Below are 16,018 nucleotides of genomic sequence, written 5' to 3' on the forward strand. Positions count from 1 at the left end.
ACAGTAAGTGGAATAAGTAAAGATTATAAACAACCCTGAGTCTGTTTAGGCAAATTCTGTTGCCAAATGAGTCTGCTGCAAATTAAACAAACCAACAAAACCCAGCAGCAACCACCCTTTTAGCTTGTAGTACTCTCTGGATTTCAGAACTGCAGATATGTGACTGTGCACCTGCAAAAGCCACACACACAGTCTCAGAGTCCTTCACTGTAACCACAAGCTCAACCCTACCATGTGTGTATGCATCAACTACCCACCTAAACTAGTCTGCCTTCTCAGTGTTGCCATTTCTCACACTGGCTACAGGCTCAAACCTCTGAGTTCTGCTTGATTCTTTCCTTCCTTTCCCTTCCTCACAGCCAGACAGCAAGTTCCAATTCTCCTCTCAAGGGATCCCAGCGTGAGACTCTGCTTCCCATTCTCTCCTGGCCATTACTCTCGCTGAGCCCTCTCCCCTTCAATCCTGAGTTCCTGAAGCAGCTTCTGTGCTTCCTGGCTCCCCTCTTGCCGCACATTCTACATTCCTCCACAGTCTAAATCATCTTAACCACCACTTTCACCACATCCCTTCTTTGTTCAAAAAGTAATCAATGATACCCACGACCTATGGAATAAAGTCTAAATTCTCAACTATCATTGAAAGCCCTCTGGAATTTAAGTCCACTCCATTTACCTAACCATCTCACACCATCTGTTCTCCACGGAAACCCTCCCTCCAGCCAGATCAATGGACACCCTATTTCCTGAAATGTGCCATATACATTCCTTTCCCCAGGCCTTTAACAAGGTTTCCTGACCTGGAGTGCCACACTTCCTCCTTTCCACCTAACTAACCTTTCACACATTCTTCACAGTCTAGTGCCATTGCCACCTCCTCCAGACAGGACTCCACAACTCCTTCGGCCCACGCTCCTCTTTCACTTTCCTGGCCTCCTGTAGCCTCAGTATCTGTACCGTATATTTAGGCATAGTCACATCCTACCTCAGTTTCTTGTTTTCACATGTTTCTCATTTCCAAAAAGACTGCATGACTCCTAGGGTACAGGGAGCAATACTAATATTTATTTTGTCTCAGAAGCCTGAGTATAGCATAGGCATATGCTGAACTGAATGGAGAGGTGCCACAGCTGCTGAGAAAGAAGTTCTAGTACAAAATTCGGGTCTAGGCAGGTTCAAGATGCCTGCCCACCAGAGCCAAGCTGGTGAAAGGAAGAGTGAGAGCCACGCCCAGGAGAAGGACAGTGCAGGCTCCAGGCTGAGCTATAGATCTGGGGACTCAGCAGGCAGTAACAAGACTAAACAACGATAATGCCAAACTTCAGTAGAAATGACCTTCTCAGAGTTTGAACTCAGTAACTGAACATGTAACCCAAGAAGGTTCCAAAGAGTCCAAACAAATCAAAGTGTTTATTCAACAAAGGTTTGTGAACCTCTGACTGGCAAAGCCCCAGCTAACCATCCCCTCTGGTACCCTGTCTCTGATTCTGTAGTACTCCCTCTCCCTATATTTGCTACAGACCTTTGATGGCTCCCACATCTTTGGCTCTAGAGTCCTTATTTTCCCAAAGACAGTAAATAAATGAGAAGAAAAAAAGGAGGGGGAACAAGAATAATTTTACTTGTATGACTCAGGAAAGTCCTAAGAGATCAGTGGAAGAGATGATTATAAAGCCACCTTCTTCTCTGCCCTAGTTCTTTCAATGTCCCCAGTCCTCGCATTGTGCCTGGCATGCAGTAGGGACTTGGCGAGTGTTTGAATGAATCAATGATTGAATGGTGTATTAGTTATTTGTTGATACTTAATAAACTACCACAAAAAAAGGGAACCCCTTACCAAACAGAACATGAGGCTTGTATATTGCATTATGTTTTATTTTCAAACTAGCCAGCCTATCTAATCACATCCTTTGAAACAGAAAGGGAAGTCCTGAAGAGTTAGGTCTATCACAGTAAAAGCAAAAGATAGTCTGCTCAATACTGACCCTGCTGGAGGAACAGCTCATAGAATTCTCCTCTAGAACTGATGGCCAAGAGCCTGCCCTCTTCATGCCTTCTATGAAGAAAGCAACTTTTCCACTGTGAAGCACCCACTGGTGAGCATCTGGAGGGTCAGACCCAGACCCTGGGCTCTGTTCAAGCCTCTACCTACCATTCTGATAAGATTCAAGGGAAGCAGGAATCCGTGGAAATAAGGATTCTATTTCTTCCTCCACTGGGACTTTCATATATTTGGCTAGCTTCAGAAGTCTACAAAGGTCCATCTGACAGACAGTAATGACAATCCAATAAAGGTAGAAAACTTTTAACCCTTTCAGTTCCATGACAATCTGCATGGTTCTGGTTAGAAGTGTTCACAAGAGCTCATACCCACAATGCCAGAACATAACAGAAGTGATGTAATCACTACTACTTTACATCTGTACATTATTTTACAATGTATAAAATGCTGTATATTCTGTCTACAGTCTTACAGTAACTTTCAGAGGGAGGCACTATGTCTATATTTTCAGATGGAAAAACTGAGGTTTAGAAAGATTATCAGACTTATACATGTTAAAATTACCGTGACCAGGAGTCAGAAGAGCCGGGTTTGCTTCCTGGCTTTACTCAATACCTTTGCATAAGTGTTTTTGTAAACTTTAAAATATTACACACATGCTTAAAGTTGTTGTTACTATTGAAAAGCACTCTGTAAATTGTAAAATCCCACATTAATGGATTATGAACAATTCAATGACTGCCACCCTGGTGCTCTTCTCACTATACTAAACTGTCCACCATCAAGCACTGTGGAGTTGATGACTGCTAAAGAGATGTTGCACACTGGCCTATAAAACCACCCACAGGCCCCAGCTACACCTAGGATGTGCCATACAGCTAAAAATGTGCAGCCAGCTCTAACCAGGTTATAGGCTTCCAGGGACCTAATGTCCAGGTGGGAGAGCACAGAGAACACAGATCCTACCTCCCAGCACATCACTGGATAACCGAGCACCTCGTGCCCATGTACTTCCACAGCTGCTCAGAATGCTTAGCTCTTCTCAAATACATTCTCTTTTTCAATTAATTACCTAGCCTGTTTACTCAGGGAAGAGAATGTCTGGAGTCTTGCCAAGCAGAGATATTAAATTAGGTTTTCCAGGCCTCAGCTCACAACAATTCTGTCAATGAACGGCCAGCTCCTCTGGCATTCCTTGCTGCGCCAAGCTTGAGCCCCATGAAGTTATGCCAATCCCAGCTCCGCCACCTTACACTGGAGTGCTGCTTGCCTCTGCCAGCGCCATCTTCTCCCTGAACAAATCACCTTTCCTGCTGGCCAAAATACTTGGTTATTTTCAACTGGGTCTCTGCAATTTCAATCTTTAGCCCAATTTGACATTTCTCAGACAAATTTGGCATCTCTTAGCCATTTAAATTAGGTGTTGATCTTTCATTCCTCTCTCCTAAGCATGACCTTCTGGCAGAAGAACTGGTAATGGAGAAAACTATTCAATCCTATCCCAGGCCCAAGCAACAAAAACAAGAATGAAAAAACGTGAATTCACTCTGTAAACTATAAAGTCCTATGTTAACAGATTATTAACATCTTGAGACTCTTAGGCTGGGCTCTTTTTATTACATTAAGCTGTAAACACCTCTCCCCACAAATGTTCCCACTACCCACATAGCTCACCCCATCCTTCCTTGGAAATGCGTTCACCGAGACTTTCTCTCTCCTGCTTTCAGGATTTTGCTGAAGAATACTACTCCTGGTCAGCAGCTGAACATCTGCTATACTTCCCAGGAGAGACACTTCTACAGCCTTGGCTTTACTAAGGGGAGAAGCTATTTGGACGTTTTCATTGCCCTTTTACCCAATATTAGCATAAAACTTTGAGCTTCAATTTCTAAACAGCCATGCTAGTTCCACAGCTTCATCTTCCCCCCCAGACTCCTATGTTCCTGGAACAGAATCTATAGAATTCCCATTGATAAGCTTATCACAATACGTAGAAATTCATGACCTGTATGGAGGAGTGAATGTACCAATGAATCATTACACATCTCCAAGCATGTACGTAATTTCTTGCCCAACAAACCAATAGTCCCTTATATAATATATAATAAAGTTGTGCTGTCCAAGATAATAGCTGCTAGCCACATGTGACTATTTAAGTTTAAATTAATTAAAACTAAATAAAAATTTAAATTCAGTTCCTCAGTTGCTCAATAGCCACATGTGGCTAGTGGCTACTGCACTGGACAGCACAAGTTTAGACCATTTCTGTCATCACAGAAGTTTACTGGACAGCACTGACAGAGGGCCACTTATAAGTAATACTGCTGTGAAAAACAGTGACAGAACATAGGTAATGAGTAACCAGTGCTCCCTATAAATCCACTAAAACAATTTGTCCAGGAAATGAATTCCACACTCTTCCAGCACTAGTATCAGATTTAAAAGCACATTTTAGTTTTAACGAGTAATTTCGTTCCTTACCAAAAATTTCTTTTTCTCACTGGCCCCTGCACATGAGCTTGTTGTTACTGTGGGGCTGTTCAGAAGGGTTGAGCTGCTGCTGTTGTGTTTTTTCTTTAAAAACAAAAAAACTGAGGTTAATAATTTGTATTCTTCATGCAACAGAAAAAAAATGATGATAGTCAAGTCAACTATGGGTCCAAATAGTTAGTACCTCTTAAGATTACTTGCTAACACTAGTCAATCCTTTTCACAGCCTTCTACCTCCATAAACACTGCCTTCACTCCAACAACACAGCAGCAGTCACAGTAAAAGATTAGGACTTTTCTTATAATAGCTTTTCTGCTCGAATTAGGATTCCTAAAAGGTAATCCCCTTTCAGGGAATAATCAGAGACCACTCCACCGCCCTCCCTTCTCTACCTGGTCTTTTTGGGCCTTTCAACTCAAGAAAGTTTCCCCTTTTCACCTCCTAACTGATACCTACGCTAATAGTCCCATTTGGAAAAAGATCAGCTGACTGAAGCAGCGCTAGCAAGCACACTCCACATAGGAAGACAGGAAGGAAAGTGAGGTCATTAGGCTCAAACGTGGGGGAGGGGATTCACTTCTGGTAAAGCTCCTTCCAAAAGCAGCTTTGAATAGAAATGAGTTACAGCAAAGGAGAACCCACACAATCAGAATAATGTATAAGAACAGTGTAAGAATGGGCCTTATTCTGTTGTTCCCCCAATTCTGTATGGTAACCACACAAAATGAAAGCAGCTTTCTAAACCATTCTGTCTGTTATAACAGAAACAAAAGAACTCAGGGTCTCTAGTTTTCCTGAAGGCAGGAAATACTCTAGGGGCTATATCTAGCAGACTTCAGACAGAAAAAGTTCTAGGCCCTTATACTTTCTCTAGAAACTAAGAGTCCTTCTGAAGAATTGGTAGACAAGGTGCAAATGAGGAGACAGACGCTTAGCTGATAATGGAGAGAAGCTTAGCTGGTAATGGGGAGGACCACAAGGGAGGATTTCACGGGCAAATTTTCATCAAATACACCACACACAAACATTTGATACCCACTGGGAAGTAAAGCTCACCATCATTCACTCCTCTCTGCCGGCCAAAGGACCCAGGAAGAGGGAGGTAAATGACACTGGAGGGGAGAAGAAGGTTCTCACCAGTGTACAAGTTTAAATGTTAACAAAATAGAAACTGTTTTCTTAAAGAGCACAACTCTCAATAAAACAGGCACTCTCAACTACCTGAGTTAATGAGGAGTAACAACTACAATCACAAAATAAACAATAACAAAATCACGCATTGTTACCTTTAGAATATATGTTTCATTAAATAAATTTTTCTTCCAAATTATGTTTTACATAATTAATACTAAAATCAATTAATTTTCCTAAGTATATACTGTAAGATAGCTAAATACTTTCTAAGTTAGGGATCGTGAATCTGGATAAAATATTTGCCAAATAATTAGTAAAGGAAAAATTATATGAATAATGTCCCCATAATTAGTGAAGAAATTACGCTTATTCTCCACAGCTGAAACACTATGCACACAGTCAGATGCATGAGGCACTGGGACTCCAGATCATGACCTACACCTGGTTGGTATACATCACTTACCATTTAACAGACTGTGAAAGGAAGGGGCCAATGGCATTCAAGCCTGGTATTAGAGTATCACCAGCTTCTCACATACTTCCCACCTGAAAACTGCTCCCCAACAAATTTAGTTAAGTCAGCCATGGCTGCACACACCTGCCTATTTGGGTGACCCGAGTCTTTGTTCTTCATGGTCTCATATCCGGGCACCCGGGGACGTCGGCTCATCTGGAGGGCCACCAGATCCTTCATGATTGAGTTCAATGCCTCCTGTTCATCTGCAAAGAAAGAGAGCACATGGGCTAAGACACTTTAACACAGACTAGAAAAGTTCTTCAACAACTTATATGACTAATACTCAGGGAGTTCTGCCAGGGTGAAATGACAGACCCTGTCAACTATAATCACATGCATTTGATATGTTTGAAAAGTAGATAACTGAGGTCAGACTATGGTGATTTGAATTTTAATGGATTCTTCTTTTTTTTTTTTTTTAATGAATTCTTAACAGCTCTCCGATCATTTCTGGCAGCAATATCTACCAATTCACCAGGGGAAAGGGAGGTGCTAAACAGAGCAATTCTTCCAGTGCCAGAGAAACTCAACCAGGAAAAATAGACGAAAAGTTGGAGTGAAGTGAAGAACACCACAACACAGTGTAACAGAGTACTGAGTGAAAAGATGAATTCATGGAGAGCTGATTAGGGAACAGAGTTAGTCACAGACTTATTCTTAATGCATCATATGTAGAAGAGCATATTTAAAAGGTAACAAACAAGGACCGCAGGTCCCTGCTTTGAAAAGAAGTTGTTTTACAAGCCTAGCCTTTAAATGCCTGTCTCCCAATTAACAAGTTTACAGGCTTTCTGCTTCCCACAGGGAAGTCAAAAGGCAGTTCTATTGTTTTTCTTCCCTAACTGGCGAAGCAATGCATTGTCTCTGCCTGACTGGCATTACTTTTAATCCCCCTTTCTTGAAATAGCATAAGCACTAGAGTTCTCATGCATTGAAGACAACTGGCCATAACCCAGAAACTATACCAGCCCAATTCCATGTTTTGCAAAATTCTCCCAGGTCCATCAAGAGATCCTTGTGTGCTCAAATAGCAATGGGGAATTGAAAATAAATCACTTGCTCTGCAAAGGGACATGAAGAATGAGTCGTTACACTTGCTTTAGTGACAAGTGAGTCACTTAGGGACTTGGGGCACACCTTAAAAGATGTATAGAAGATTCCACCCAAAGAGTGTGCCTATCTTCTGCCCTTTTATCATTGTCTCTTGGAAATATTCTAACACCTCGTGAAAAGGAAAGAGCAGCATGAAGTATAGGAAATAAAATGGTATTATTTGCCTCTTTCCTCCTAGACCAAATTTGCTCAGGTGCCCCACATGCCCTCTGAGGAGGGGCAGGAAAGGAAGAAGGGTGCCCATGAAGAGATTTTTGCCTGCTCAGAAAAACAAAATTAGATTCAAGACTTGCAGGAAACACAAGTAGAGTAGCTTCCCAATTGATTTTACTTCAAAATAAATACAAAAGTATGAGAGTGGTATCACTGTAGCACCAAAAGAATGCGGTAAATGGGATAAGGAATGAGGAGGAAATAGGTACCTATAGAAAGACATTTACCAAAATTAAAACACATATATCCCATCAATTATTTTATATTTTCTAGAAATTTACCTATAGGCTCCTTAAAGAAAGGGAACTTGCTTTGTTTTGTTTTGTTTTGTTTTGTTTTTTACCTCCCACCAAGATTTAAAAACTAGAGCATAACAGCTAAGCTAGGACAATTGGCTGTGTGTGTGTGTGTGTGTGTGTGTGTGTGTGTGTGTGTGTGTGTGTGTGTGTGTAAGCTTATATATTAAATTGGCTTATATGTCACTAAATATTATATGTATAAAATTATTGGGCCAACTGTAACAGTAAATTGTTGGAGTCACTATAAGTATGATTACAACTAGGTGGATGTTCTCTGAGGAGCATCCAGTGATAGTCCTAACAGCAGAATTCGTGGAGTTTTTACTATAACTACCCTTGGAATTGAGAATTCAGTTGTCTTAGCTCAGATACGGAATCAAGATGGCTCTGCATACATACACACAGACACACACACATGCTTTTCAAATCAAATCCATGACAAGTATGACTAGAGAAATCGTTTCTAATTTTGTATGAGATGATGCTATTACAAGAGCTGGTTTATCAGGTTGACAAATTCTGTTTCCAGGAAGCTAACCAATTCCTGGCATTACTTAATGGATAAACTTGTTTGGTAGTTCAAGTGCTGAGAACATACCAGAGGAATGGCTTAGCGTTATCTCCTGAAATCCAGGACAACTGACTCAAGTGAAACAGGGGTACAGAATCTAACTTTGTGTAAAACGTGAGTACATTTCTAGACAGGTTCTTAAACTGATACTTCAAACTGAGGACATGGATAAAGACAGGAAGTAAATCAAGTGGCTCTTTTAGGCATTTCTTCCTGGATTGAGATTTTTAACTGAATTATCAGCGTTACTGTATGCATTCCTTAAGAAATAAAAGCAAACAAACCTGTTAAAAACAAATGTCGGCTTTCATAGAGTGCAGTAGTTAGTTATATGGACTTTGGAGTCAGAAAGACCTGGATTTAAGGAGGCCTTAAATAAAATCACTTTTTCTCTCTAAACCTCAATTTCCTCATCTGTAAAATGGAGGTAATAAAAGCATTATTTCACAGAGCTGCTGTGAGAGTTAAGCGGGGAAAAAAGCTTACAAATTATTCCACATGGTACCTAATAACGTAGTAAAGCTAAAAAAATGCTGGCTGTTATCATCATCAGTGGAAAAAAAGGTTAATGGGGAAAGACCGGAGGCCATTTAATGTACCTTAATACTTAATTTTATTTCTGAATTTTTATTAATCATTAACAACCATTTACTAAATAACTATCATGTATTATACACTAGACAGTTTAAGGTACTTTAAGGTATTCAAACTCTAGGGGTAAAAAGATAACACATAAATACAAGGTTATACAAATAAAGAGACTAAATTAGACAATATACAAGCCAGAATACATATACACACATATGTTAAAAAAATTTTTTTACAGTGAGTAGCAAGAGGTTATGTAGATGATTTTACAGAATAAAGATTCTTTCAGAAAAGCAAGCTGATCCAGCTATGCAGGAGAGCTTTACAAATGAACCAAGGAGAAGGGACATGAAAGGAAGTGAGCGGTAGAGGAAAAGAAAAGAGGGTCAGGGACTGATCCTCAGTGAGTAGTAATCCTATCGAGTAGAGTAGGAAGAAGGTATGTTGGCAGAGAAGCCTTTAAGAGGATTGGGGAAAAAAAGAAGCTAAGACCAAAGAAAAGCCAAGGCAGGGGTAGGCCAGGCAGATCCAATAGGATAGTAGAGGTAGAAACAAAATTTTACAGGGAATCAAGAAGCTGGAGATTAAAAGAAAATTCGAAGTAGTGGAAATCAATTCACTTACGAACTTAACAGGTGAACAAGCTGATGCAGAAGTAATAGTATGCTATAGCCTTGAAAAGATTTCTCTAAGGATGGGGGTGGTCTGACATATCTAAAAGCTACCAAGAAGAGGCATAGAGGAAATTAAGAATCTAGAGGGAAAGAGAAGTCATAGGAAAAAGAAAAGAAGGGATCTACGAAATAAAGTTTACAGTTCAGGCTTGAAAAGTAGAAGCGCTTAAGCAGTCAGTTATCTGTAATTATCCAGTGGCATGTACTTTTTCTTCTCCGGATACCCTGACCTATAGCATGGGGGCTGTCAGGCAACACACGCCTCTCTCACAAGCTCCAGCAGGAAGTCACTCTTCCAGACGGAGCTATTACTTCTATCTAAAAGCAGCGTCTTAAGACACTCCCACTTATGAATTTCCTTGGCTAAAAACCAGAAAAGTTTCCAGAAACATGTCCTTTGATAAACATTGTTGTTCTGCATGATGCCAGACACTCTCTCTTTTCCATATCCACAAACCCCAAATTTCATCTTCGTCTTCACTTGATAAAAAATGTTATTTCTTCATCTCCCCCGTGTTCTCCCCAGCTCTGCCAACTTGCCCGATAACGGTGCTCACCCAGGAGGTCCTGTGCTTTAGAGTGTTTGTGAGTCAGATTTTACTATCTTACTCTTCATGACATTTCTCATACTCCCACTGCCTCCACCCTATCCATACCTGGGAAAACATCATTTCATAGTAAGTATAAGCAAAAAGGTCTGATACTCAATTCACAAGAAACATATTTTTCTTCAAGGACATGGTTGAACCTTTACTAGATCTCAAAGTCAAATTCTGGTGTTTATTTTTCTGTTTCTGGGATATAACAGCCCTTCAGTATTAACTGATGACTTAAAATTTAAAAATACATATTACAAACTAAGCTACTGCTTCCTCATAAGAATCAGTACATCACCATCATATTTTATTTTAATGTTTAATGAAATTAACCTTAAAGGTCTGGGACCACAGGATAAAGTATGTCAATCCCAAAACAACAGAATTAGTCTCTCCCTCCTGTAAACTTTACAGTTTTGACAAAGTACCTATAACACCTCATTGCATTTACTTGTTTATATGCTCTGGTTCACCTTACCTAACTATAACTTCTTAAAGATGGGATAAATACAGGTACAGAGCAAACACCGTATCTGACACATAAGAAATGCCCAGTAAATGGGCAAAAAAATAAATAGCTTACATAGTCAGAATCAAGAAAACTGCTTCTTGTCCTGTATGTAGTCCCCTACGTAATGCTCAATGAACCAACACTTACTTTTTATGAGTATCTACAATTCATTTTTAACATCCAACCATCATTTCATAAAATATCATGACATAGCCATGTTGATTTAATAAACTGTGATCCCAATTTCAATCAAAACAACTGCTAACTATTTAGAGTCTACACAGGTGGCCAGATTCTAGCCAAAGTAAATTGAGACTAGTTTAACTGGGAGTTCCCAAAAGCCCTGGACCCTACAAACACACGGTATCTGTAAATCACAATGATTCTGACTTCAAACCAAGTTAGCAAACCAGAACAACACTATCCTAAATCCTAAACTCAGCTCAGGATCATTTCCTGTAACATTTCCAAGTTGTTGCATATTTTTCAGTAATACTTCCCACTAAATTTTAGATTGCACTTATAAAGAATCCAAATAAACACTAGCAAATTAATCTTAGGTGTTATTAACAGCCTTTGCCACTGTAATTACTAAAACTAGGAGAGAATTTTGGTGTGATCAAGAAAAAGTGACCAGCCAATTCCTACTTTTTTTTAACCACATAGCACCAAACCCCCCAAAAAGAATATTTCCTATTATTTACAGGAATAAGTGCAATTTCCACTAGAAATTTACTAGGGCCAACAGCCAATATAAAATCTGACCTGTTTTCACTACCAACCCAAGTTGTCAAACAAGCTTGAGTCTGGGGCTTAGAACAGCTCAGGAAAATTTGACTGTTAACCAAGGAACCTGTAGGGCAGGGACTCAAATTAGTTTTAGTCCTTTCCTTACTGGGTTGGAGTTTAACAAGTATAATAAAAATATTAATAAGTCTGTGTTTCTCTCCTATTACCCCTTGAATTTATTTAAAACTACAGCAACTAAAGCAAACTAACCCGGGAATTTGAATTTTCATCATGTGTATCACCAAAATGGAAACTAGTACTTAAGTGAGACTCTGTGTGTTTGTATGTGTACATACATCTTCGTTGAGCCCTACGCAAAGCAAACTAAAGATCTAGGTTCCAAGAGAATTCAGTATTAGTTCTAATTGCATGTCAAGGTCATCTACGAAAAAGAAAGCGAGGTATGAGGGGAAAGTGCTGAAGAAAGCCAGGCAGTGGTTCTTAAACCAGCTTGTCTAGTAAACTGCAAAAACCAGGCAAATTAATTCTCCCTTCACTGTCTCACTTTCTTCATGTAAACTGACATTGGGACAAACGAGAAGACACCGAGTTCTTGGTCCTTTTACCTTTGGGGCTCTGGACCCTACCTATACAGTTTCTTTCCTATCTCTCCACATAATCACATACAAATCTTTAGAAAATGTTTTGAAATGTGAAAACAGGCTGACATCTATTTTGTTGTTAGACATGAAATGTAGCCAACACATCTGGACACTCTGACTGATTTAGCAGTCAAGAAAAGTGGAGAATGGCAGTGCACACCCTCAAGTGCTTCACACTCCCCTTTGGGGCTTAAGACTGCCCTCACTGGACAGAGAGGAAAGACTTATTAGCGAGATTATAGCAAATACAGGTTCACAAATCAATTGAAATAGTAAGTAATCAAATTCCTGAACATAAGATAAATGTTTGAAACCTGGGGGGTATAGTAAATGTTCATTTAGTATTTGTTGAATTATGTATTGCAATACTAGGCCTCACTGGGTTCCTTTTCTGCTTACTGTCACACACTTCCCCCCAAAAGCAAGCACTTCTGAAGCAAAGCATAAGAAGGAAACAGTAAACTCAACAAATGAACAAACCCAACTCTTACTGTATGAGGGGCAGCGTGGAAAAGAACAAGGCAGTTCATTCAAAGCCAGAGTTAAAAGATGGACTGCAAAAGAATATCTGCGCGATGTGACACAGCAAACACTTAACCTCCTACAAAAACCGACTTGACCTTGCTACAGGGCAAAGCAAACATTAATGTTCCCTCTTCACAGATGCATTCAAAGGCTTTGCAAATGATCCTTTTACTAGAGTTTAGCACTTGATTAGTTAGGACAATACCAAATACTCTGCAAAACTTAACACTGCGACAACAGTATCAAAATAACTGATTCAACCAGAGAAGCAAAGTACATCTAAAATGTTATTTGGTACTTAACCTAGTCCAATAGTCATTTGCTAAATTACCAAAAAGGACATGAAATACAATTCAGTTCAAATGCTGCATGTGGAAGACATTAAAAGCTCTTCGTAGATTACATCTTCACAACAGAAACTGCAAATATCGATAAAAAAATAATTTCAGAGACTCTTTTGTGTAGTGAACGTTTCTCTCTTTTAAAAGTTACATAATTTCAGGGACAACGATAAAAATAATGGATGTAGAACATTGCAACAGGTTTTTCAAAAAGTATAATGTGTATTATAATTGGCAGCCCGCGACCAATTTCTAACCTCCAGCAATCTGCGTGCAGTTCGCATTTCTCAACCGCGCTGTTGATAACAGTGATTGCCGTTTTAATCACCTCCCAGCCTATCTCCCCGCACGCCCTCCCCCCTGCGCTGGGGCACGCTCGGGGCTGAGAGCAAGCCCCGGGAACTCTCACAGGCCGGCCTGTGTGAGCAAAGGGAAGGAAATGACACAGGCAGGGAAAAAAAAAAGCAAATCAAGGAAAAGACACAACAGCAGCTGGGCCTGCACCAGCCTCCAGCCCGGGCCCCACACTGAGCTCTCGCTCCCCCCGCCCTCGGGCTCGCGGCCCGGCTCTTTTGGGCCGGAGCGATCTGCCCCGCGGAGCGTGGGCCCTCGCTCCTGCCTCTGCTTCCTTGGGATGCGCCCGCCGCGCGGCCCAGCCGAAAAGAAGGCTGCTGAGTGGGCTCAGCCGGCCGGGACCGCCCCGGCGGGCCAGGGGTGCCAGAACCCCCGCCCGGGCCGCGGAGCCACTGAGCCGCTAGCAGGGCGGGAGAGCGCCGGCAGTCCGCAGCCCGGGCCGGGCGGGCTGTCCATGCCTGTCAGGCGGCGGCCCAGGGTCCTCCTCCCCTCAGCCCGGGGCGGGGCGACGCGAAGCAGCGCGGGCACAGGCCGGGGCGGTGGCGACACTCACCCATGGTGGCGATGGCGGCGGCGGCGTCTCGGGCCCGAGTGTCACCTCCGCAGCCGGGGCTGCATGCCGGGGGCCCGGGCGGCGGGGACGGCAGCGGGCCTGGCTCCGCGCGGGGGGCGCGGGCTGCGCTCTGGGCCCCCGCCGCCTCCCCAGGCTCCGGCTCCGGCTCCGCCCGCGGCCGGGCACTGTGGCATGGGCAGGGTGACCCGCTACATCCCTGGCGCTCCTGGGCTCGGCCCAGCCCGGCCTCGGCGGCCCCGCTCGGCCCGCCCGCCCGCCAGTCCCCCAGTCCCGCAGTCGCTCCGTCCGGCCACCGTTCTCCACCTCAGGAACGCTCCGAAAAACAAACCGCTGGTCGCGCAGCTCGCCCCCTTGCCTGTCACTCACCCCAGCGCCCGCCAATCCCAGGCAGTCGCTGGACGTTGGTACCACCTCCACTCACTTCATCGGCCAATAACAAGGAGGAAGTCATTGCCCCCACCGCCCCATCTCCCCCCGTTCTCTCCCCAACACCCCAACTCTCAGCCGCCAGCTAATCATCAGCACCACACGATGAACCAATCCCGCCTACTCTCGCAGGATGCCAATGGGCGAAGCCAAGGAGGTTTCCGAGGGCTGTCTACCGCCTGCCAATCATAGAAACAGCGGCCGGTTCCTTCCGCTGCTAGCCAATCACTTAGAGGGCTCTGAGCACCCTCCTCTGCGCATCCCTCGCAGGCTTGCCCGCCCTCTCTCCCCAGGAGGTGTTGGTGGCTCCAATCACAGCTCGCATTTGAGGCTCCGCCCATATTCCCACCTCCCATCAGTCACCAAAGGCTCCGCGGGCGCGCGGGCTGGCGTGGTTCCCCGCCGGCTACTTTGAGGCTGGAGTTTGGGAAGACGGCTGCAAGGGCCCCTGGCCTCCAGCCCCTCGGCGGTCCCTGAGGCTGACGTCCTACCCCTCCCTGTGCCCACATCGGGAGCGTAATAAGCGGGGAGGGTTCTGGCTCTGAGCGCTTCCCGGCGTGTGGCCACCTCTGCCGCCGGATCCCCTGGCAAGTCCTCCTGTTCAGACGCTGCGCTTGCCGGGAGGCAGGATCGGCTTACCATTGCCCGCCTTCTCCTGGGTCTCACACCTCCAGGGCCACACCTTCCAAGGGGCTGGGGTAGTGCCGAAAGGTGGGTCCTTGGAATCCGCTGGCCAGGGCCGAAACCATTAAGTGGCAAAGCCAGAGAGATTATTTCGGAAAGAAAAATTTTTTCCTAGTTATAATAAAAGCAGTACAAGCTCTTTGTGTTAAAACTGAAAAAATAAAAATTCAACCCAGAGATAATTTTATCTCTTTCCTACCTAAATATGCAAGTATAGCTTCACATTCTTTTGTCGTGTGCTTACATTTTATTATGTGTTTCCCAAGTCTCCAAATATTGTTCGAAAACAATTGTACTGGCTGCATATTTCAAAATGCAGTGACTATAATTAATTTTCCCAACCTCCGTTTTTCAACATTTTATACACCCAGATCTTCAGATTCCAAGTCCAGCAAAATTAATACAGGCTCCATTCCTCTGGCTCCAGTGTAATATAAATCAGATGCCAGAAACATCTTCCTCTGATGTCAACTAAAAATCTTTAGCAGTGGCTTTTCCTTGGGTGTCAAATTTCTTAAGCATTATTTAGACTTCCTTCTTTCTTTACACACCCCCCACCCCCCAATATTTAATCAGGCCCCATGTCCTGTTAGGTTTTTTTTTTCCCCAACAAGCTTTTAAGTCAGTCATTTTCCCACTTGTTGAGATCCCTACTCAGTTTACTGCAGTTCCTTAACTATAATAATCTCTCTTTTCTGGGAAGGGGAGGTAAAGTGGAGAAAGAATTAATATGTATCAATCATTTACTATATATTAGGCACATCATCTCATTTAATCTTTTCAATAACTCTGAGGTAAGTAATATTACTGTCATTTAAATGATGAAAGTGAGGCTCAGAGAAGTACCATGTCCAAGTGGTAGACCTGGGATCCATATCAGGTGTGTCTGACACCCAAAGGCCATGTTCTTGCACTAGGTCAAAGTTTCTCAACTGTTTTTTTCATTATCACCCATCAAGGAGAAAATTTTTAATTACTTAAATTCTCCCTAATGATTGGGATTAACAGATACACACT

The 16,018-nt window shown here is 42.8% G+C and overlaps 1 protein-coding gene across 4 annotated transcripts in view; it reads right to left on the minus strand.

The window, feature by feature from the left end:
- Nucleotides 1–14,238, minus strand: part of MAP3K3 (mitogen-activated protein kinase kinase kinase 3) — a 58,435-nt gene extending 44,197 nt beyond the window's left edge. Inside the window, exons 1-3 of one of the 4 annotated variants that reach the window (XM_032457107.1) lie at nucleotides 13,871–14,237; nucleotides 6,223–6,344; nucleotides 4,481–4,573 (exon numbers count right to left, since the gene is read on the minus strand). In XM_032457107.1, coding sequence (XP_032312998.1) covers nucleotides 4,481–4,573; nucleotides 6,223–6,344; nucleotides 13,871–13,874 — 219 coding nt within the window. In that variant the 5' untranslated portion in view covers nucleotides 13,875–14,237. Of the gene's footprint in view, nucleotides 1–4,480; nucleotides 4,574–6,222; nucleotides 6,345–13,870 lie in introns of all 4 variants that reach the window. The other 3 variants (XM_032457106.1, XM_032457109.1, XM_032457108.1) reach the window with 3 other exon arrangements.
- Nucleotides 14,239–16,018: the final 1,780 nt, after the last annotated feature.

The sequence above is a fragment of the Camelus ferus genome, chromosome 16 (genome assembly GCF_009834535.1).
Source record: "Camelus ferus isolate YT-003-E chromosome 16, BCGSAC_Cfer_1.0, whole genome shotgun sequence".
NCBI classification, from domain to species: Eukaryota; Metazoa; Chordata; class Mammalia; order Artiodactyla; family Camelidae; genus Camelus; species Camelus ferus.